The 21,773-nt window shown below is 37.6% G+C and overlaps 1 protein-coding gene across 6 annotated transcripts in view; it reads right to left on the reverse strand.

Annotated features, from left to right (window-relative positions):
• Positions 1 to 21,773, reverse strand: part of BTBD16 (BTB domain containing 16) — a 130,622-nt gene that overhangs the window by 86,290 nt on the left and 22,559 nt on the right. For all 6 annotated transcript variants that reach the window (XM_056803154.1, XM_016432682.2, XM_016432686.2 and 3 more), the window contains 2 exons: positions 5,834 to 5,977; positions 878 to 967 (listed from right to left, as the gene is read on the reverse strand). In XM_056803154.1, the coding sequence (XP_056659132.1) occupies positions 878 to 967; positions 5,834 to 5,977 (234 nt within the window). The remainder of the gene's footprint in view (positions 1 to 877; positions 968 to 5,833; positions 5,978 to 21,773) is intronic.

Below are 21,773 nucleotides of genomic sequence, written 5' to 3' on the forward strand. Positions count from 1 at the left end.
GAATAAATGCTGGAAAGGAGAGGTTACAAGAAGAGAGCAAGCCAAGTATATACCTGACAGTCCCTCTTAACCTTGAAATCACTTACTAACAAGGTATTTGGGGTGCTTAAATAATTAATTCTCTTTAGATGGAGCTTAAAATATATCTGCCAATTTTAATGACCTAGTAAATTGCATCATTGTAAAACTCTGGTATATGAAATATTCTTTGGGAATGTGAAAATATACCTAATTTGACCATTCTGACTAGTGGTTTAACCACATCAGTTGTTTCCCACACTGATCTATTTTCCTAGCTGGTCAAACACCAAAATGGTCAAGCTCACAGAGTCTGTGGTTACAGACTTTAGGTACAACCAGAGAGGCCTGCACTGCATTAAAATAAAGGATTTTATTTTGATTATGAAGGTGTGGAAATAAAGAATGGTGACACAGTGGGCCCAAATTGGACAAGGCATGAGGCTAGAAGCTGAGTGGTGATGGACATGTTGGTAGATCATATTAAAGAAGAGAGTCTTTGGTAAAGGATGTCCAAGAAGAGGGATTTCCTAAGCCAGATGTTCATTTGTACCCAAGGAACATAAGTTTTTCTGAGGCCACATACCTGACATTGTACCTTTTTGACTGCCTATCCTTATATCCCACAATATTTCCTTGCCAAGAATTTTACTTCCATCTTTAATAATTTCACTAAATGTTCATTTTTAATTTTTATTTTTCAGAGTAAAAATTCTTTAGCTATTTTTTATTCTGTAAGCTTCTTTTTCCTTTTCATATATTCAGTTCATTTAAATGAATAGATTATTAACACTGGTTCTTCACATACATGGATGTCTAATTCAATGACATTCTCAAAAAACAAGGCAGTTTACATTACCAGTTTTAGTGACTAGTGGATCATTAATCTTCAAGGAAATGACTATCTTCTTTACTGAAGTCTTTTCTTTGATTTCCTTGGGTGTTTGAGCTAAGAAATTAAGTGGGATACATATGTTGAGAATTATGCAACTGATACTGTTCCAGCCATAGTCAACGTTCCCAGATATTTTCATGATAGTCCACCCTCCCCACACCCCAAGGAGTAGGCAAGGAGCTATGAAGGCTCTCAAAGTCTTATCACTCTCTAAACAAACTGTCATGGTCATGTGCCCTTCACTGAAGACTGCAAAAGACAGAGGAACTTGGCCAACAGTGGCAATCAACTTGGCTGTCAGTTTCTTTCTACCTGTCTTAGGACCATAGATTTAAGAGCTAGAGAAGATTTGAGAGAAGCCATTCAATTTACCACCCACTTTTCCATATATATATGGAAACAGAAGGTCTTCAATCCAGTCAGTTGGTCATTCAATCAACAAGCATTTTTGAAATGCTTACCATGTACCAAGCACAATGCCAAGAACTGTCAGTATAAAGAAAGACCAAAAATAGTCCCTGCTCTCAAGGAGTTCCAATCCTAACTGGGGAGACAGCACATAAATAACTAGGTTCAGGAAAGATATGTATGGAGTTTAGGAATGCAATATGGCAAGAGTACATGGGAGAACTGTTAAAGGCCTCCTAGAGAAGATGGAATATGAGCTGTCTTCAAGGAAGTCAAGGCAACAAAGAGATGGGAGGTATGAGAACAGGATTTCAGATACAGGAGACGGGATAAGGATGGGAGTCAGAGTATGTTCAAGGTACTACAAGAAGGTCAGTGAAACTAGATTATAGAATATTGTTCATCTTTCCTTTTTAAAGAGGACCAATGGCATCAATGGGTGATAACTTGATTTGTTGGTGAATTGAGTTAAGTGAGGCAGAGTTGCATACAGTCATAAGCCTCCCACTCTCTTCCAGAGTCATCAAAGTCCAGTGGCAAGACAAAAGTTAGGACAACTGACAATAGCCTGGGATGGAGAGTATGTCCTTAGTGTTTTCAATGTCTAACCATGCTTTAGGCACTCCACAGAACCTGCTTCATACACCTTCATGGCCACTGGAAAAGACTGTACTCATCCTCCTGTTCCATCAGGGAAAATCTTCACATACTTGGGGTAAGCACCCCCTCCAACTCATCAATGTGGTTGTGGCCTATCATTTTACCCTTGACTTGTCTTAACCCATTTATTGGGTTAAGAATTTATTCTATAAATATTCTCTAGAATAAATTCTAGAGAATTTATTGAGGTGTGGCTATATATATATATATGTATATATATATATATACACAATCATGCTACAGCTTCTTGGAGTCACAGGTGAAAGGTGGATGACAGGTAGACACCAAAGGTGGATGACTATTCCTGAAAAAGACTGAGCAAGCCTTCACCCCAGAGATGCTAGTCCTTCCTGAACACCTCCTATATCCATACTCTATGGATTTAGCATACGCAGAGGGGAATAAGTTGTAAGAAGATTAGGTAGGGGGATAGATTATAAAAGGACAAAGGAATTTATATTTGATGCTGGAAGTAGTAGGGAATTCCTAAAACTCATTGAGCAGGGCAGGCAACATAGATTTATGCTATAGAAAAGTCATTTTGGCAGCTGAGTGGAGGATTGAAGTGGGGAGAGAATTGAACCAAAGGAAACCAGTTAGGAAACTATTGCAGTTGCCCAGGCAAGAAATAGTGAGAGTCTAAGATAGAGTTGGAGCTATATGAATGATAATAAGAGCTGTTGTGATGATAAAAAGGCAAGAGTGGACAATGGATTAGATTAAGAGTGAGGAATTAAGGGTGAAACTGAAGTTGAAAGCCTGGGTGGCTGGGAAGAGAGTGGTGCTCTCCAAAGTTCAGAGAGAAAAGGATTTTGGGGAAAAGATACTAAGTTTTCTTTTGGACATCTTGAGTTTGTGATGTCTATAGGACCTACCAGTTTGAAATGGCTAAGAAGCATTTAGAGAATCATGATTATAGCTCATCAGGGACATTAGGATTAAATATATAAATATGGGAATAATTTATATAGAAATGATCATTGAACCCATGGAAATTGATGAAATCATTAAGTGAAAAAGCATACAGTGAAATCCTAACCTTAAGTTTATCCAAGGCAGTAAAACTTGGAAGTGGTATAGAAAGAATTATTTTTGTAATAATGTGATAGAAAACTGACCTTGCAGCCAGTACAAACCAAGTTCAAGGCCTACCTTTGACATATAAAGACTATGTATGATTCTGGATAAGGCAATTAAGCTCTCAGTGATCTAATCAATTCTCTAAAACCTTCATCGTGGACACAGAGCCAACCTGCATCAGTAATAGGAAATCTATTTCATAAAATCACTGATCTGGCACTTATTCCTTTGAGGCCTTAGATATTATAGCATTTTACATCAACATGGTAGAACTCTGGATTTGGAGTCAGAAAATTTAAATTAAAATTCTTGTTTGCTACAACCAGGCAACCTTGGGCAAACCACAGACCTTTTTAAGTTCCCAATTTCTTCATTTATAAAATGAGAGTGTTGGACTAGTTCATCTGCAAGATCCCACTGAGTTCTGAAATCTATAAAATGCTATTGTGGGTAGACCCTTCTATACAATGAAAAGATGATGTTCAGTGATCCTTCTTTCCTCCTTGGACTTAACTAAGTTGTGATGCTTGGAGCAGATGCTCAAAATTTATAAGTATTTAAGGCACTTCTAAAGGAGTCCATCTCTTCATAACTTCCAATCACTAGCCAGTCAGATAGCAAGCATAAGTCAGAGGCAAAAAATTCAATCAAATCAGTTTGGATGACTTACTAGGTTAAATCAAATAAAAATTCCAATTCAATTTAATAAACACTTAACAGGCAGAAGCTACATGCAAGTCCTGAGGGATATATAATGAAGTCTTTGCCCTCAAAGAACTTAGACTTAACACTGAAAATAATGCTAAGAGACATCTTTTAAAATTACCGATTTATTCATTCTATTGTTCTTTTTCTCCTTTTAAACTCTTTGGGGTTGGGGGTATAGTCCAGGGACCTGAGATTAATAAACTTGCTTAAAAATAAATCAACAACTTTCTTTTCAATATAATTGGTTTCTTATTTATATACTTAAAATATTATTCTGAAAAGAGGTCCTTAGCTTTTGGTAGATTACCAATGGAATCCATGGCATAAAAATATTTTGAGGACTCCTACTCTAAATCAATGGAGTACCCATCATAGATCAACCAGTAACTTGGATCCAATGGGGAAACAACCTGGAATGCTCTCCTAAGGGGGAAAATATACAGGAGACATATGGAAGCCAAATGGAAGGGAAATACTTAAAATAGAGATTTTAAGAACCTATGTAAGAATCATAGGACCACAGATCTAGAGTTTGGAAGGGCTCTTACAGGCCTCTGAATCCAACTCTCTCATTTATACAGATGAGGAAACTGAGGCTCAGGTAAGCTAATTGATATTAAACAATGATTAATCTTCCAAACCATTATTTCCCAGCTATTTACCTACAGTTCAAGGAACTGTTAACACTAGTACAAGGAACTGTTAATGTTAGTATAGTATTCCCAATGGGGTAGCCTCTTTCTCCCTAACTGGGCAGGGCAGTAGTTCATGATGTGTACATCTATGGTCATCTTCCCCATTCCTTATCAGAGGAATTCTCTAAGCCCATGGAGTAGAGTCAGCAGGCTAAGCACCTCCAGTGACCTGTTTGGTGCCATTGTCCCAGAGCTTTGCTATCTCCTACTTAAAATTCCACTCAAGTCCTACAGCACGTTGTAGGCTTCAGTGTCTGCTGGTTTTCTGGGACACCTGCTTCTCGTGCTGGGCATGAGGCCATGCTGCACAGTGCCAAAGGACAGTACATGGCTATACATGGCCATCTGGGCAACTTGCTAATTGTGGAGACAAGAGTGGGATTTGCTTTTTAAAGTTGTGAAAACTTGATCAGCAAGGTTTGGGCCTCCAAACCTACAGATAAAAGACAGAATGCAGTTTTATAGGCAGGACTTCATAGATCTAAGAAGAAATCATTTTCCTTTAGAGACATACCATAGTACAGTAGAAAGAGCTCAAATTTGAGATTCAAAGGGCATAGTTTGTGTCTTACCGCTGTCATTTATTTATTTTTTTTAAGCCCTTACCTTCTGTCTTGGAGTTAATACTGTGTATTGGCTCCAAGGCAGAAGAGTGGTAAGGGCTAGGCAATGGGGGTTAAGTGACTTGCCCAAGGTCACACAGCTAGGAAGTGACTGAGGCCAAATTTGAACTCAAGACCTCCCTAGGCCTGACTCTCAATCCATTGAGCTACCCAGCTGCCCCTTACCGCTGTCATTTATTAGCCAAATCACTTTACCCACCTCTCAGGGTTGTTTATGAGGGTCAAAAAATATTATGAAAGTGAACGCATTTTGCAAAGTATAAAACACTGCAAATATGAGATGAGAGGTATGGTGTGAAATAGACACTTGAATTCTGGACCAGAAAGAACTGAGTTCAAATCCTTTCTCTGACAATGTCTGACACAAGATAAGGGCTTGTACACTGACAGAGTGACTGATACAAACAGGTTGTATGACCCTGAGTAAGTCATTTATTTAATCTCTCAGGGCATAATTGAGAACTGTCTAAGACCATAAGCTAAAGGGAAGGTGCTATTGTAGAGGGAATTGTAGAGGTAATAGTGGGAGAAGGTATTTTTTTACCTGAAAATCCTTACACAGATAAAATGAGAGACCCAAACAAACAAACAAAAATATTGGCAATGGGGCTAGTCAACCCTTCTCCCAGCTATCTAAAGGCAATATCTGTGTTAGAGCCCTTAAGCTCACAATGAAATTTTACGAGTATCCCCCCCCCACCACTTCCCCAGTACATATTGGGCTCTTGGATCAGATAGAAAGATACCTCTTAGAAGTTTCTCCAAATCTTTCAGAGGGTCTGTGGTTTTCTGGGACAATGCATATATGTAGAGCTTCGTTAGGGTTCCTGAATTGAAGAGCTGGGGTTGATGGAGTTCCCATTTGAAGCCCAGACATTCAAGGGTCACATCTGAGGAAAGAAAAGCTTTTTGAACAAAATGTTTGATGATATTTCTAGCTAGAATGTTCTAAGGAGTAACCACTTAGGGGAAGCATAAACACAAAGACATTCTCATTCCCCATCTTACCTCCTGGATACTCTCTCCTTGTTGATATTCATAATGTTGCATCCTTCTGATTCTCCTTTTACCTGTCTGACTGTTCTTTCTTTTTTCCTTCCTTCCTTCCTTCCTTCCTTCCTTCCTTCCTTCCTTCCTTCCTTCCTTCCTTCCTTCCTTCCTTCCTTCCTTCCTTCCTTCCTTCCTTCCTTCCTTCCTTCCTTCCTTTCTTTCTTTCTTTCTTTCTTTCTTTCTTTCTTTCTTTCTTTCTTTCTTTCTTTCTTTCTTTCTTTCTTTCTTTCTTTCTTTCTTTCTTTCTTTCTTTCTTTCTTTCTTTCTTTCTTTCTTTCTTTCTTTCTTTCTTCCTTTCTTCCTTTCTTCCTTTCTTCCTTTCTTCCTTTCCCAAGTCATTCGCAGTAACTATGGGTTCCCCAAGGTTCTGGCTCTCCTCTTCTTTCATCCCTTTCTTCTCTTCTTCTTTCCCCTTTTCCTCCTCTCCTCTCTCCCTCTTCCTCCTCCTCCTCCTCCTCCTAATTCTCCTCCTCCTTCTTGTTTTCCCTCCATCTTCTATTTTAGAGTCACTATTAATTTCAGTTCCAAGCCAGAATAGCAGTAAGGGCTATGCAGTTTGGGGTTAAGTGTCTTGCCCAAGAAAGCACAGCTAGGAAGTATCTGAGGTCTGATTTGAACCCAGGTCCTTTCTAACTCCAGGCCTAATGCTCTATCCACTATACAACCTGGCTGCCCCAAATATCTCTTTTAATTATTCTTCCTTTGTTGTCTTACTCTACCACAGGTATGGATTTACCCCTGGAAAACTTAGATAATCAACCTGAGGCAGTCGGGAAAATTTCCATTAGTTAGCATAGTATAGTGGACAGCTAGGTGGCACAGTGGATACTATTTTGATGACTGGGAAAATAAATCACTCTTCTTGGTCTCAGTTTTCTTTTCTGTAAAGTGAGAGGTTTGGACTACTTGACCTCTAAGATCCTATGACTAGAAGACCTTTAAGGTTTCATCCACCCCTAAGTCTATGGTTCTATGCTACTTGTTGGAACTGATGACTGTTCCTGCCCTGGTGAGCTTTTAAAGTGTTGAAAACAGAAGTGATTTGGGAGCCTAAATGCCTGCCAGTAAGTGAAACCTTCTCACTTACTAGGGAATGAATGAGGAGGAAGAGGTAAGAACTAAAAGAAACTAAGATGGAGAGAGGAGGTAAACCCAAAGCCAGAAAAGAGCAATGCAATTATCATTGGTACAATGATATGAAAAGGCCAAAAAAAGTATTGGGACTTGGGAATTTTCTAGACAAAAACAAGACTAAAAATCAATTCTTTGTAATCAAAAATCATCCAACTATTTTCTTTTTTTTTAATTAAGTTTATTTATTTATTTATTTAATTTAGAATATTTTTTTCATGGTTACATGATTCATGTTCTTTCCCTCCTCTCCTCCCAATCCCCTCAAATAGCCAACAAGCAATTCCACTGGGTTTTACATGTGTCATTGATCAAGACCTATTTCCATATTATTAATATTTGCACTAGAGTGATTATTTAGAGTCTACATCCCCAATCATATCCCCATCAACCCATATGATCAAGCAAATGTCTTTCTTTTGTGTTTCTACTCCCACAGTTCTTTCTCTGGATGTGGATAGTGTTCTTTCTCATAAGTCCCTCAGAAATGTCTCGGATCATTGCATTGCTGCTAGTAGAAAAGTCCATTACAGTCAATTTTTCCACAGTGTATCAGTCTCTGTGTATAATGTTCTCCTGGTTCTGCTCCTTTCACTCTGCATCCATTCCTGGAGGTCATTTCAGTTTACATGGAATTACTCCAGTTCATTATTCCTTTGAGCACAATAGTATTCCATTGCCAACAGATAGCATAATTTGTTCAACCATTCCACAATCAAAGGGCATCCCCTCATTGTCCAATTTTTTTGCCACTACTAAGAGCACAACTATAAATCCTTTTGTACAAGTATTTTTCCTTATTATCTCTTTGGGGTATAAATCCAACAGTGGTATGGCTAGATCACAGGGCAGGCAATTATTTACCCCCTATTTATACATTACATTTTCCCCACATGTTAGTATACATAGGTTGATATAAATGTAGTCCTTATAGAAGAGAGTTTGAGTAAAAGAAGAAGATAACATTTTCCCCTTTCCTTAATATTTACCTTTTCAGGTATTCCTTGCTCTTTGATTTTCGGTATCAAACTTTCCACAGAGCTCTGGTCTTTTCTTTGCAAAAAGTTGGAAGTCTTCTATTTTGTTGAATGCCCATACTTTCCCTTGGAAGTATATAGTCAGTTTTGCTGGGTAGCTGATTCTTGGTTGGAGACCCAGCTCTCTTGCCTTTCTGAAGATCATGTTCCATGCCTTACGATCATTCAGAGTAGAACTTGCAAGGTCTTGGGTGACCCTGATTGGCATTCCTTTATATCTAAATTGTCTTTTTCTGGCTTCCTGTAGGATTTTTTCTTTTGTTTGATAGCTTTGGAATTTGGCAATTACATTCCTGGGAGTTGTCTTTTGGGGGTTTAGTGTAGAAGGTGTTCTGTGAGCTCTGTCAGTGGCTGTATTGCCCCCTTGTTCTAGAATCTCGGGGCAATTTTCTTTGATTATATCTTGTATCACCATGTCCAGTTTGGTGTTTATTTCTGGCTTTTCAGGGAGTCCAATTATTCTTAAATTATCCCTTCTCCCCCTATTTTCCAGATCTATCACCTTGTCGGTGAGATATTTTATGTTCTCTTCTAATTTCTTGGTATTTTGGCTTTGCTTTATTGATTCTTGCTCTTTTACACGATCGTTGTCTTCCAGCTGCCTGATTCTGGCCTTTAAAGCCTGGTTTTCTTTTACAGTTTGGTCAAACTGGTTTTGTAGATGCGTGAATTTCTTTTGCATTATTTCCAACTTTTCCTCCCAGAAGGCTTCCATCTTTTTGGTCATTTCTGATTCAAATTCTTCATAGGTTTGTGGAGAGTTTCCATTTCCTTTGGAAGGTTTTGGAGCATTTTCTTTTATATTATCTTCTGTCTGCTCTGTATTTTGTATTTTGGCTCCATAGAATGTGTCCAAAGTCGCCCCTTTCTTCTTATTTTTCTTGGTATTTTGGGGCTTCTGTGGTTCTGTGGAGTTTGCCATTTCTGAATGTGGAGGATTAGTTTTTCTTGTCTCTGTCTGGTATTCAGAGGCTTTAGTCCTGGGCAGATAGTTCTATGAGCTTTCCCTGGGTTAAACTGAATATGCCTCACTGGAACTGGAATGGAAGGGTCGGACCACGAGGCCACACTCTCCCCCCGGCTCACTTTCCGGAAGTTGCCTTCAGAATCGCTGGCCGTGAGGCTGTTTCGTCGGCCTGCGGGGGGATGGGCTGCAGCTTTCCCAAGCTCCGGGCAAGGACTTTCACTGAGACTTGGATAGCAGGATCCAGCCCGTGAGGCTGTCTTGCCCGCCCTGAGGGTTGCTGTTGTTTCGACCAGCTCTCTGCAGCGGAAGCCCCAGGCAGTAACTTTCACCGGGACTGTAGAAGGTCCTGAGGGTTCTGCTCTCTGAGCCCGGCGCGGCTGCCGCTTCCGGGAGCCTTGGACTCTGCGCTCCTACCCCTGAGGTCCGAGTGATCTCGGGTTCTGGCTTTTAAGGGGAGCCGTACCTTTTGAACCGGGTCCAGGTCCAGGAGGAGGGTTCCCAGGGTCTGTGCTGTTGATCGTTTTGAATTTCGGCGCCTTAGGAGCTTATCGTTTGAGATCGGTAGGGAAGGGTTTTCAGGAGATCTGAGCTTTAGCTTTCTCTAAGCCACCATCTTAACCGGAAGTCTCGCAGGCAATTATTTAAAGCCCTTTGGCAAAGTTCCAAATTGCCTTCCAGAATGGTTGAATCAATTCACAACTCCACTAGCAATGCATTAGTGTCCCAATTTTGCCACATCCCCCCAACATTTATTACTTTCCTTTGCTCTCCTGTTAGCCAATCTCCTAGGTGTGAGGTGGCACCTCAGAGTTGTTTTGATTTGTATTATAGATTTAGAACACTTTTTCATGTGTTTATTGATAGTTTTGATTTCTTTATCCAAAAACAGCCTATTCATGTCACTTGCCCATTTAACAATTGGGTAATGGTTTGATTTTTTTGAACAACTGATTTAGCTCTTATAAATTTGAGTAATTAGATCTTTGTCAGAGGTTTTTGTTATAAAGATTTTCCCCCAATTTGTGGCTTCCCTTCTAATTTTGGTTATATTGGTTTTGGTGGCACAAAACTTCTTAATTTAATGTAATCAAAATTATTCATCTGACATTTTGTAATATTCTTTATCTCTTCCTTGGTCTTAAAATCTTTCCTTTCCCATATATCTGACAGATATATTATTCTGTGTCCACCTAATTTACTTATACTTTCCTTCTTTATATTTAAGCCATTCACCCTTTCTGAATTTATCTTGGTGTAGGGTGTGAAATGTTGACCTAAACCTAAACCCTCCCATAATGTTTTCCAATTTTCCCAGCAGTTTTTGTCAAATCCTGTGGTTTTTTTTTCCAAAAGCTGGGATCTTCGGGTTTATCATACACTGTCTTGCTGAGGTCATTTACCCCAGGTAATGACCTCTGTTCCTCCCTCTTGTCTATTAATCAGTATGAAATTGTTTTGATGACCACTGCTTTATAGTACACTTTTAAGATCTAGTACTACTAGGCCCCCATCCTTCACTTTTTTTTTCATTACTTCCCTTCATAGTCTTATCTTTTGTTCTTCCAAATAAACTTTGTCATAATTTTTTTCTAATTCATTAAAAAAGTTTCTTGGTAATTAGATAGGTATGATACTGAATAAGTAAATTAATTTGGGTAGGATTGTCATTTTTATTATGTTAGCTCATCCTAACCATGAGCAATTGATGTTTTTACAATTGTTTAGATCTAGTTTTAATTGTGTGGAGAATATTTTGTAGTTGTGTTCATATAGTTCCTGTGTTTGTCTTGGTAGATAGATTCCTAAGTATATTATATTGTCTAGGGTGATTTTAAATGGAATTCCTCTTTCTAACCCTTGCTGTTGAGATGTGTTGGAAATATATAGAAATGCTGATGACTTATGTGCGTTTATTTTTTATCCTGCAACATTGCTGAAGTTGTTGATTATTCTGACTAGCTTTTTAGTAGATTCTCTAGGATTCTTTAAGTAGACCATCATATCCTCTGCAGGGAGTGATAGCTTGGTCTCCTCATTGCCAATTTTAATATCTTCAATTTCCTTTTCTTCTCTGATCACTACAGCTAGTGTTTCTAGTACAATGGTAAATAATAGAGGTGATAATGGGCATCCTTGATTCACTCCTGATTTTATTGGGAAGGCTTCTAGTTTATCCCCATTGCAGATGTTTGCTGGTGGTTTTAGATATATATTGTTTATTATTTTTAGAAAGGCCCTTCTATTCCTATAGTTTCTAGTGTTTTCAATGGGAATGAGTGTTGTATTTTGTCAAAGGCTTTTTCTGCATCTATTGAGAGAATCATGTGATTTCTGTTGGTTTGGTTGTTGATATGGTCAATTATATGGATGGTTTTCCTAATATTAAACCATTCTTGCATTCTTGGTACAAATCCCACCTGATCATAGTGAATAATCCTTGTGATCACTTGCTGGAGTCTTCTGGCTAGTATTCTATTTAAGATTTTTGCATCTATGCTCATTAAGGAGATTGCTCTGTAGTTTTCTTTCTCTGTTTTTGGTCTGCCTGGCTTTGGAATCAGTACCATATTTGTGTCATAAAAGGACTTTGGTAGAACTCCTTTGCTTATTTTGTCAAATATGTTATATAATATTGGGATTAATTGTTCTTTAAATGTTTGATAGAATTGTGAATCCATCAGGTCCTGATTCCACTAAAAGTAGGGTTTAAGTATTACCTATTAGCACTCTCTTCCTCTCTTTCTTATAATAGTATTCTTCCCCTCTTCCCCCCATGCAACTCTTTATGTGGTATAATTTATCCTATTTTTCTTCTTCCTTCAAGTTTCTATTGGTGCCATCTTCTATTCTCCCCCTTTTTACATATAATCTTAAACCATGTAGTACCCAAACCTTTACCTATGAATAATTCTTCTAACTACTATGATAGTGAATACAGTTTTTGAGAGTTGCAAATATCATTTTTCCATAAAGGAATATAAATAATTTGACCTTACTGAAACCTTTAAAAACTTTTCCCCCGTCTTTCCTGTTTACCTTTTCATGTTTCTCTTGAATTTTGTATTTAGACATCAAAATTTTCAATTTAGTTTTGGTCTTTTCTTTACAAATACTTGGAAATATTCTATTTTGTTAAATGCCCATACTTTTCCCTGAAAGTATATAGTCAGTTTTGATGGGTAGTTGATCCTTAGGTGTAGACCCAATTCTCTTGCTTTTATGAATATTATATTCCAAGCCTTGCAGTCCTTTAGTGTGGAGGCTGCCAGATACTGTGTAATCCTGATTGGTGTTCCTTGATATCTGAATTCTCTCTTTCTGGCTTCTTGTAATATTTTCTACTTAGCTTGGAAGCTTTGGAATTTGGCAATTACATTCCTGGGGGTTGTTTTCTTGCTGATTTAGTATAGAGTGATCTATGGATTCTGTCAATGTCTATTTTTGCCCTCTGATTGAAGAAAATCAGGGGAGTTGTCTTGGATAACTTCTTATAGTATGATGCCAAGGTTTCTGTTTATTTCTATGTTTTCAAGTAGACCAATGATTCTCAAATTGTCTCTCCTGGACCTGTTTTCCAGGTTCATCATCTTCTCAAAGAGATATTTCATGTTTCCTTCTATTTTTGTCATTCTTTTAACTTTATTAATTCTTGCTATCATGTGAGATCATTAGCTTCTACTTGCCCAATTCTAGTCTTTAAAGACTGGTTTTAATCTATGATCTTTCGATTTTCCTTTTTGGCTTAGTCTATCCTGCTTTTCATGGCTTCCAATAGGTCAATTCTGGCCTCTAATTTTCTTATCATTTCATGTGATTTCTGGACTTCTTTTTCCAAGTGGGAGATTCTGTTTTGTTTTGTTTTGTTTTTTAACTATTTCTAATGTTTCTTGCCAAGTTTCTTCTATCTCTCTTACTTGGTTCCTTGAGAACTTATGACCAATTTCCATATAGTTTGGATGTGTTTGCTTGTTTGTCACTCTCTGATGATTCCTCTGTAGTTTGCTGTTTTTCTCCATATAAGTTATCCAGGGTCAGAGGCTTTTTCTTTCTTTCTTTCTTTTTCTTTTGGGGGGGGTGTAGTTGTAGATTGTAGTTCTTGGGTGTTGGTGGCTATTGCTGTGTTAGTTTTAATTTCCCTTCCCAGTCAGAAGTCTGAGTGAGGAAGGTAGACAGCTCCCTCTGAATGGAGCAACAGAGTGATTTTTGCCTTGAGGCTATTTTTTAGTCTCTACTGCATCTGTTGTGGGCAGCCCCTCTCTGCCCTATCTTTGTGCCCAAGCTCCATGTTTCTCAGTCTCCTGGGGTCCCAAGTATTGTTGCCCTCAGGGGTAAGTCTGTGGTATCCTAAAACATCCCTCCTCCCCAGAACCTAGAGATTTCCCAGTGCTAGCTCTGTATCTGGTGCCAGAGGTGGTGTGAGGGAAGGGGTGATCATCTCATGCTTTGGTAGAAGTAATTTTATCCCTTTATAGTATGGAAATGTACAAACCTTGCCTACCTTCAAGGCTGCACCCTACAGTAGAGTCCCTTCATTCATCTGATTTTGATTTTTGTTCTTTTGAGGTGTTTCATATTGGTTGGTTGTGAGAAGAAGACCCGTGCTTCCTCTCTACAGCAATCTTAGCCATGAATTTCCAACTATTTTCTTAATACATGAAAACTTTTTACTGGCATTACATCATGTATTAAGGAAATAGTTGGGGCAGGGAGGTGGCTCAGTAGATAGAGTGCCAGGCCTACTGGTGGGGGGCGGAGGGGGTGTCCTGGGTTCAAATATGACCCCAGCTGCTTCCTGGTTGTATGGCCCTTGACATATCACTTAACCCCCATTGCCTGGCCTGTACCACTATTCTGCCTTGGAACCAATATTGATTCTAAGATAGAGAATTTTGTGTTTTTTTAAAAAAGTAATATAGATAGAAAACAAATAGTGTCACATCCTTCAAATCCCCTTTGCAATAGGTTCATAGACCTTATTGGTCTCTGTCCTTTAGAAAAGACTATTTCACTGTGTAGGCTGTTCACCTCATCTCTACTTTGTAGAGTCCCCTAGCTTTCTTCAGAATAATTTATGCCACTTAGTATAGGAATCCTATCCTTATCTCCCAGCCATTCGTGTTTCCCACCCCAACCTCCCATTATTTGGTATTTATTCTGTACATATTTTCCCTATACTTATTGCATCAGAGCTCATCCCTATCATGCATCCTATTGCCTAGAAGATTATGAGCATCCTGAGGGTAGGGACTGCTTTTTTTCTGTTTCATTGTCTTTTAGAATGCCTGGCATAATAAATGTTGAAGGTTTGTTTTGAATTAAATTTGAGCTGAATTGAATCAAGCTCAATTTCCTTCATTCCCCTACTTAAACATTTTGCCTAGAGCAGTCCTGGTTTTTTTTTGGGGGGGGTGGTGGTGTTCAGACTCTCCTTTTCATCTCCAAAAAGCTGAGATACCACTGGACTATCTTTAAGAGGTCAGTTTGAAGCCAGTTAAGTTTTAAAAATTGCCCCTAAGATGACCATGGGCTACCTGGAACCCCTTGTAGCTATTCTGGTTCTCTGTAGAACATGTCAAAGGAAACAGAGAGCTTGCTGTCTAGGAAGCCAACTAATTCAGATATTCCTCAGATTAGATGGGTTCTCTGCCTGGAATAACTAACTTTACCCCTTGCTGCAAAAATCCACATCTTTAAGTATTTTAAAACCCTGATGTAATACAACCCTGAGACCCAGAGGCTTCTTCTCAGCAGCTAGAACTTCTAATGCCACTGGTTAGGTCATAGTTAAGAGCCATTATTTCTAGACCTTTCATAATATTAAAAGATGGATTGATTCAGTGACTCATGGCCTCTAGTGCTTGCTCAAATTTATTTGTTGCAAACAACAGAAATTAAGATGTGGCAGTTGGGGATAAAGGTATGAAATAAGACTGAATATGGTAATAAACCATATATATTTTTTTTGTTGTTGTTCAGTTGTTTCCATATATATGGTTAGCACCAAATAGAGGAACAATTAAAAGATAAATTGACTCAGTGACCTAGTATTGAGAGAGAGGCTATAGAGGCAGAATCTTAAGCTTTGCCCTTTTCTCTGAATATCCTCTCTTCCTTTATTCCCTGAATTCTGAATCTCCCCTCCTGCCTACTTTCTTAAGACATATCAGACTCTGACTCACCTCTTCCCTTTCCTGCATCCCCTCCCTTTGTCTTGACCTGTCTGTGCCCAGGCCTGCTCACTGTCCCCTCTTTCTCTGCTCTCTAAACAAGGATTGTTAACAGGCCCATCATTCAACTTCTTTCAGTTCCTATTCCCTGTTCCCTACTCCACTTTTATCCATAAACCCTATATATTCTATAGCTATTCTGAGCTTAGCTTTTGGGAGATGGCTCCAGCTAACAAACCTGCTGCTTTCCATGATCCAGAGTTTCAGTGAAATTCCTTGTTGTAACATTTTCATTCTCTGACTGGGAATTCTACTGAGCTAGCCCTTTGAACCACTGTATACAGTCCACCTGGGCGGAACTTCAGAAGTCTTGCCTCACTGGAGTTATGCCAAACTCCCTTAGATGTGTGTCTGGAGGCCTGCTGAGCATTGGCCAAACCCAGCTCTACGAGGATCATTGGAAACTGCAGACCCCCAGGATCACTGTTGAAAGGAAAAGGTTCCAGAGTAGGAACCTACCAGCAAGGTAGAAGAGGAGCTTTATCACCTCCTAGGTAACTTTTGGCACAAGGCTTAACCCAAGTGTGAAGGTTTATAAGGTTTTATTTTGAGAAGGAATTGGTTAACATTGATTTTGGAGCATGCTTTCATGTTAATTATTGTTTGGTCTTTTTGTATTGTGTCCCTTTGTTGTCCCTCAAAAGCAGGTTTGGGAAAAGAAACCTCTAAATAATTTTGAGGCAAATCTATTTCTCTCTGTCTCCCATCATTCTAGAAAGTGGGAATAGATAGACCAGAGAATGTGTTTGAGAGATTCAAGAAGAAACACATGGGTGTGAATTTTTTAATCTTTTAAACTTTAAGATCATCTAAGTGAAAAAAAGGATTTGTTCTACATTCTTCCCCTGCCCTGTTTCAGCTGGCCAATGAAGTAGGGTAGGGGGAAGATTAGAACAAGAGGAGGGAGATTTGATCCCATGATTTGATTTTTGTTAATGGTGTTAATTTTAATTTAAATAATTTTAAGATATGACTTTGGAAAAATCACTAATGATTCTGGAACGTATTTGTGGAATTGTGTGAAATGATTGTAAAGTGATTCAGTTTTGAAAATTGTCTATCAGTTTTATAAGATTCCAAGATAAGTTTGATTCTGTACAAAACTTAATGATGAGAGAATTGTCTATTCTCACTGAAATTTAAAATGAACAAGGGTTAGAGATTTGAATGTTTGGACATACCTAAATGGTTTTTGTTTGAGTCAACTGGAAATTAGAAGTATAATGTTTTGTAATGGGAAAAGGATAGAGACAGGATAAGATTTAAGAGAAGTAGAAGGTTATCTTTAAGGCACATACCAAGAACTCAAGGGAAAGGATATTATCAGGTAGAAGGCTGAGGAGGAACAGTTTGGAAGGGACAACAGGTAGAGTGAGTGACTTCCTGTAGGAGGTTTGGTTCTTCCTGTCTGGAAGGGTGGAGGGGTGGCTTATGGGAGCTTAGCTACCTCAACTTGACTGGGGAGAAGGAGAAACCCCTAAATCATCTAGAAAAGGATCTGACCATATTTGCTGTGCTTTCCAGAAGGGTTTTATCTAAAAATCTTGTCAGATTGGCTTTAAGGGTTTACCTCAGGGATCAGACCCTCTGGGGTTGACTTAACCATTTGAGAGCAATCATGATGGATATTGAAGATGTTTTCTGAACTAAATCTAACCAACTACTGAGAGTCATAGATAGGTAGCTTAGTCAGCTTTTGGGGAACATCTAGATAGAAATAGGGAGCTGGTAAATTAGCCAGAAGACTCAAAGACTCCCTCTTGTGAGGGAGGTAGAGGGTTGTTGGGTGAATAGCTAGATCCCTTGGAGTTAGGGACCCCTTGTTCTGATACTCAGTTTGTATTCCCTCTAAAAATAAAAGAGATATTGATTTTATATATCAATCATCTATAAGGCATTTGCTCAACTGGCCCAGTGAGAGAAAGTGATTCTGCTTCACTCTCACTAACTGTAGGTTAGAATACCCAGAGATCAAGGCTGGGTATTCTGAGGGATCCCTAAGTGGAAAGTACTGTATCAACTCTGTGTCTCTCCCCCATCCATACTCTTTTTTTAGTTTTCTTTAATTAATGTAATGGGTAGCCATCCTAATCAGTAGAAAGAATTTCTACTTTAAAGAAATGGATGAGAGGTGAACTTCTGATAAGTGCTGTGCTGGCTGCTTAATGAAAATGAGAGTCTAATGAATTGTAAAGTATATAAAAATTTAGTACCAGCTTAGAAGAAGAAAATGTGATGTAATAGGGAGAAAATTCTGTATGATCTAAATTTGGGTTTTCAAATTTTAATGTATGTACTATTGAATTAAACAAAAAATGAAAATATAATGAACACTGGAGAAGAAGGAGTTTTAAATTTGGAAATTGGAAAATTGGAATGAAACATCTAATGAGTTTGGAATATTGCAAAAGGAATTCAGAAATTGTAAACATTTGTTGTAACTGATTGGGATAAACAAATTGTTGCCAAAATATGTACCTTGGGTAAAATGAATTTATTACTTAATGTAAATATGGATTTAAATGCAATTTGTTAGAATGCATTTTGGGGTAAACACAATGATTTATGAATTTGTACTGTGAACCAAATTAATGTTTAGAATGAATTATCTAAGACAATATATAACATAACATAACATAACATAGCATAACATAACATAATATAATATATAAACAGGGCTCTTCTGAGCCACTAAAAGCAGGTGACAGAATAGTTGGTGGGAGTTGGGTTTAGTGTTGGCAAGACTAAGTCATAGTAGGTGAAAAAGGTATAGAATAAGCATATGAAAGATATAAGGCATAGGAGAACATGGGACCTCTTTATGAGAGCCAGAAGACATAATGTATGAACAATGTAAGTAGATACATGAAGTGGGGAGAATGAGAATATAAAATATAATTCGGCTTTACCAAATATAATTCTGATTTACTCAGAGGTTTGAAGGGAAAAAGAGTAAAGTTTTAAGACCAATGGTAATGAAAAAGCAATTAGAAGTCAGTGAGAGAATTTTGCATTGGAAAATGAAGGAAACAGGTTGTTAACAGACTTATCAAAGTCAATTTAAAAGTTTTCAGGCTTTTAATTAAAGTTCATTGAGAGGAATATAATGTAAAAGTTTCAAATATGCAAGTTTTATGTTGGAAGTCTAAGCTGTGAAGAAAAAAAAAGAAAGTTGTTATTAATAAATAATTATTTTCCTCATTTCCCAGTACTGCAAACAACTGGGCTATGGAGCCATAATAAATCTTAGAAAGACAAATTTGAGATAGTGCAACTAAGAAGTTAAAACCACCTGCCAACTTATTAACCCTTTTCTGACTCACAGAAGAGGAGAAAGTGTATGTAATTGTTTTTCATTGCAATTCAAGGATGAAAATAGTAAGTGATAAAATAAAGGAAAAATGTAAAATTGGTATTTACTATATGGGAAATTTTAAAGAGAAAAGAAAAATTTTAACTGTAAACTTATAAGGCTTTCAGAAGTCATTTAGGAGGGCAAAGTGAGCAGCCCTGCCAAACAAAAGGCCTGTTTGGGTTTTTAATTTTAAGATGAACATTTCATGTCCCAAATGAGTTTGTCATTAAAAATGATAGGTAAGTTAATGATTAATAAGTTGCCTCATAAACATTAGAAAAGTAACCTAAGAGTCCCTGATATGCTAACTTGACTAAATCTTCATCTGGTATAAAATAACCAAAGCCATCAGAGATATTGATAAAAGCAGGAACTTATAGATGGAATATATGTGAAGGAGGAGTTTTTAGATGAAAAATAAATCCTATGAAAATTCAAGGTCCTTCTAAAAGTGTAAAATTTATGCTCAGAGGCTTATAGGTTAATTCGGTTATTGGTGGTTGCACACCCAGATATTGCAACCCTTACATAAAGTGATTAAAAAAATTTTCTTGGGGACCTAATGAAAATAAAGACTTTGAAGAAGCTAAAAGCTACATATGTAATGGGCTAATTAAAAGGAGAAACTACAAGTTTTGGAGTGTCTTTAAAAAGGAAATTATTTGTGTTATGTCAGAATTTTATTTTGAGAGATCAGGCTTGGAACTATCAACCTGTTATTATTTTTAAAATTGCTATAGAAATAGTACAATTTGAATGTGAAAAGAGAAAAGGGAAAGAAATGTTGAATGTCTCCAAAGAAATTATTTGTTGCTCTGGTAAAGGGAGGAATTGTTTAAAATGCATAAAGAAAAGAGTTTGGGAAGAATCCCAAATCAGGAGACTGTGTGAAGGGAACTTATACCCCTCTCTTGAGGTTACAGTGGGACATTGCCCTGCCTGCATCCTTGTGTGGCCAAATGTAATAGTAAAATTAAGAGACTGGACTTAAATTAATAAAGTTTATTAAAATTCCTTGGATAGGTAAAAGATAAGAAATAGAGAGAGATTTAAAGTAATCTAATCTAGTTCCCACATGGGTGCTTCCAGCAGCAACCCCAGCAGCAAGTTTCTTCCCTGGACACCAGAACCAGAAAGAGTGAGCACTTCCTGGTTCTCCCCTTTTATCCTCTCTTTTACATCTGGTTCAACTTCAGAGTCACATCCAGTTCAAGTTTAGAGTCATGGAGCCTACACCAGAATTCAGGAATGCAGAGACGCAGGCAGGGCAACCTATGGTGGTGATTAAGAAGTTTGAGAGTATATTTAGGACACATAACCCCAATTAGATAGACATTACAGAATTACTTCATGCTCTGTTAAAGGAAGGAGAAAGGAATATGATCCTTTCCATTGTGAATGGATCCCAAAATGATGATGCAGCACATTGGCCCGTAGAAAACCTGAAATGGAATTTTAATTCAGCCAAAGATGACCTGCATCTATGTGAAACTAGGAATGCATTATTAAGGGGAATGAAAGCTTTCTGACAGGCCAAGTAATTGGACTAAATTTGATGACCTCAGACAGAAAGAGAATGAGAGACTATCTCAGTTCTATGACAGACTTATTGAATTAGAATCGAGGTATCTTAGAATGGATGTCTCCAGAGGGGGATTGTGTGAAGGGAATTTACACCCCTCTCTTGGAGTGGTGGTGGGATATTGCCCTGCCTGCCCTGCAGAATGCCCTGCATTCTGGCATAGCCTACATGACTTTAAACTTGAATAGGACATGACTCTGAATTTGAACGGGATAAAAGGCGATAAAATGGGAGAATGGGGAAGTGCTCACTCTGTCTCTGGTGTCTGGAGAAGAAACTTGCTGCTAGAAGCACCCACATGGGAGCTAGATTAGGCTACTTTAAATCTCTCTATCTATTTCTCATATTTTATGTATCTAAATAATCCTAACAAATTTAATTAATGCCAGTCTCATAATTTTACTATTTTAAGACTAAGATCCTCTCGTCTGTAGCTTTTCCCTCTCCCTTTCCATAGCTCTATTTATAGAGAGATAAGAGAAAGGCAGAATTCTGGCAGAAGTTTGTGAAGTAAAAAGACAGGATTATTGACCACAAATCAATCTGATTATTTATTGAAAAATGATTCCATTATCGAAGCAAAGGTTCTCATTGATACTGAGGCACATGACTCCTTAATGTATAGGAATCCATATAAATTTAAAAATGGAATCCCAATGACTCTAAACAAATGAGCTTAAGTTATTAACTGTTTAATCTCCCCCTATTGCCAAGAAGGAGGGGCAAACTAGAGAGCCCTGAGTGTTCTCAGAAAGAAAAAAAAGTGAATGTGAATAAAAACTGAATAAAATAAACTAATTTTAATTAGAATTTGAGATAGGGAGAGAAAGTCTTTTGACAACCATGGCATGACAAATAAATAAGGTATAAAGAAGATATAGAATTGGCATTTACTATATAGAGAAGTTAAAGGAGAAAAACACACTTATTTAAAGTGAAGATTTTTAGAAGCCATTAGAATAACTAGGCAAGTAAGCAGGAAGCTTGTTTGAAATTATGGAAAATTAATAGAATTAGAACAATTTCAACAATAATGAGTAGGGTTTTACAATAACTGCTGGGAAAATTGGAAAACAGCATGGGAGCGATTAGGTTTAGGTCCATATCTCACACCCTACACCAAGATAAATTCAGAATGGATAAATGACTTAAATATAAAGAAGGAAACTGTAAGTAAATTAGGTGAACATAGAGTAGTATACCTGTAACATCTTTGAGAAAGAATTTAAGACCAAGCAAGAAATAGAGAATATTACAAAATGTAAAAATGAATAATTTTTATTACATTAAATTAAAAAGGTTTCATGCAAACAAAACCAATGCAACCAAAATTAGAA

This window comes from Monodelphis domestica, chromosome 1 (genome assembly GCF_027887165.1).
Source record: "Monodelphis domestica isolate mMonDom1 chromosome 1, mMonDom1.pri, whole genome shotgun sequence".
Lineage (NCBI taxonomy): Eukaryota > Metazoa > Chordata > Mammalia > Didelphimorphia > Didelphidae > Monodelphis > Monodelphis domestica.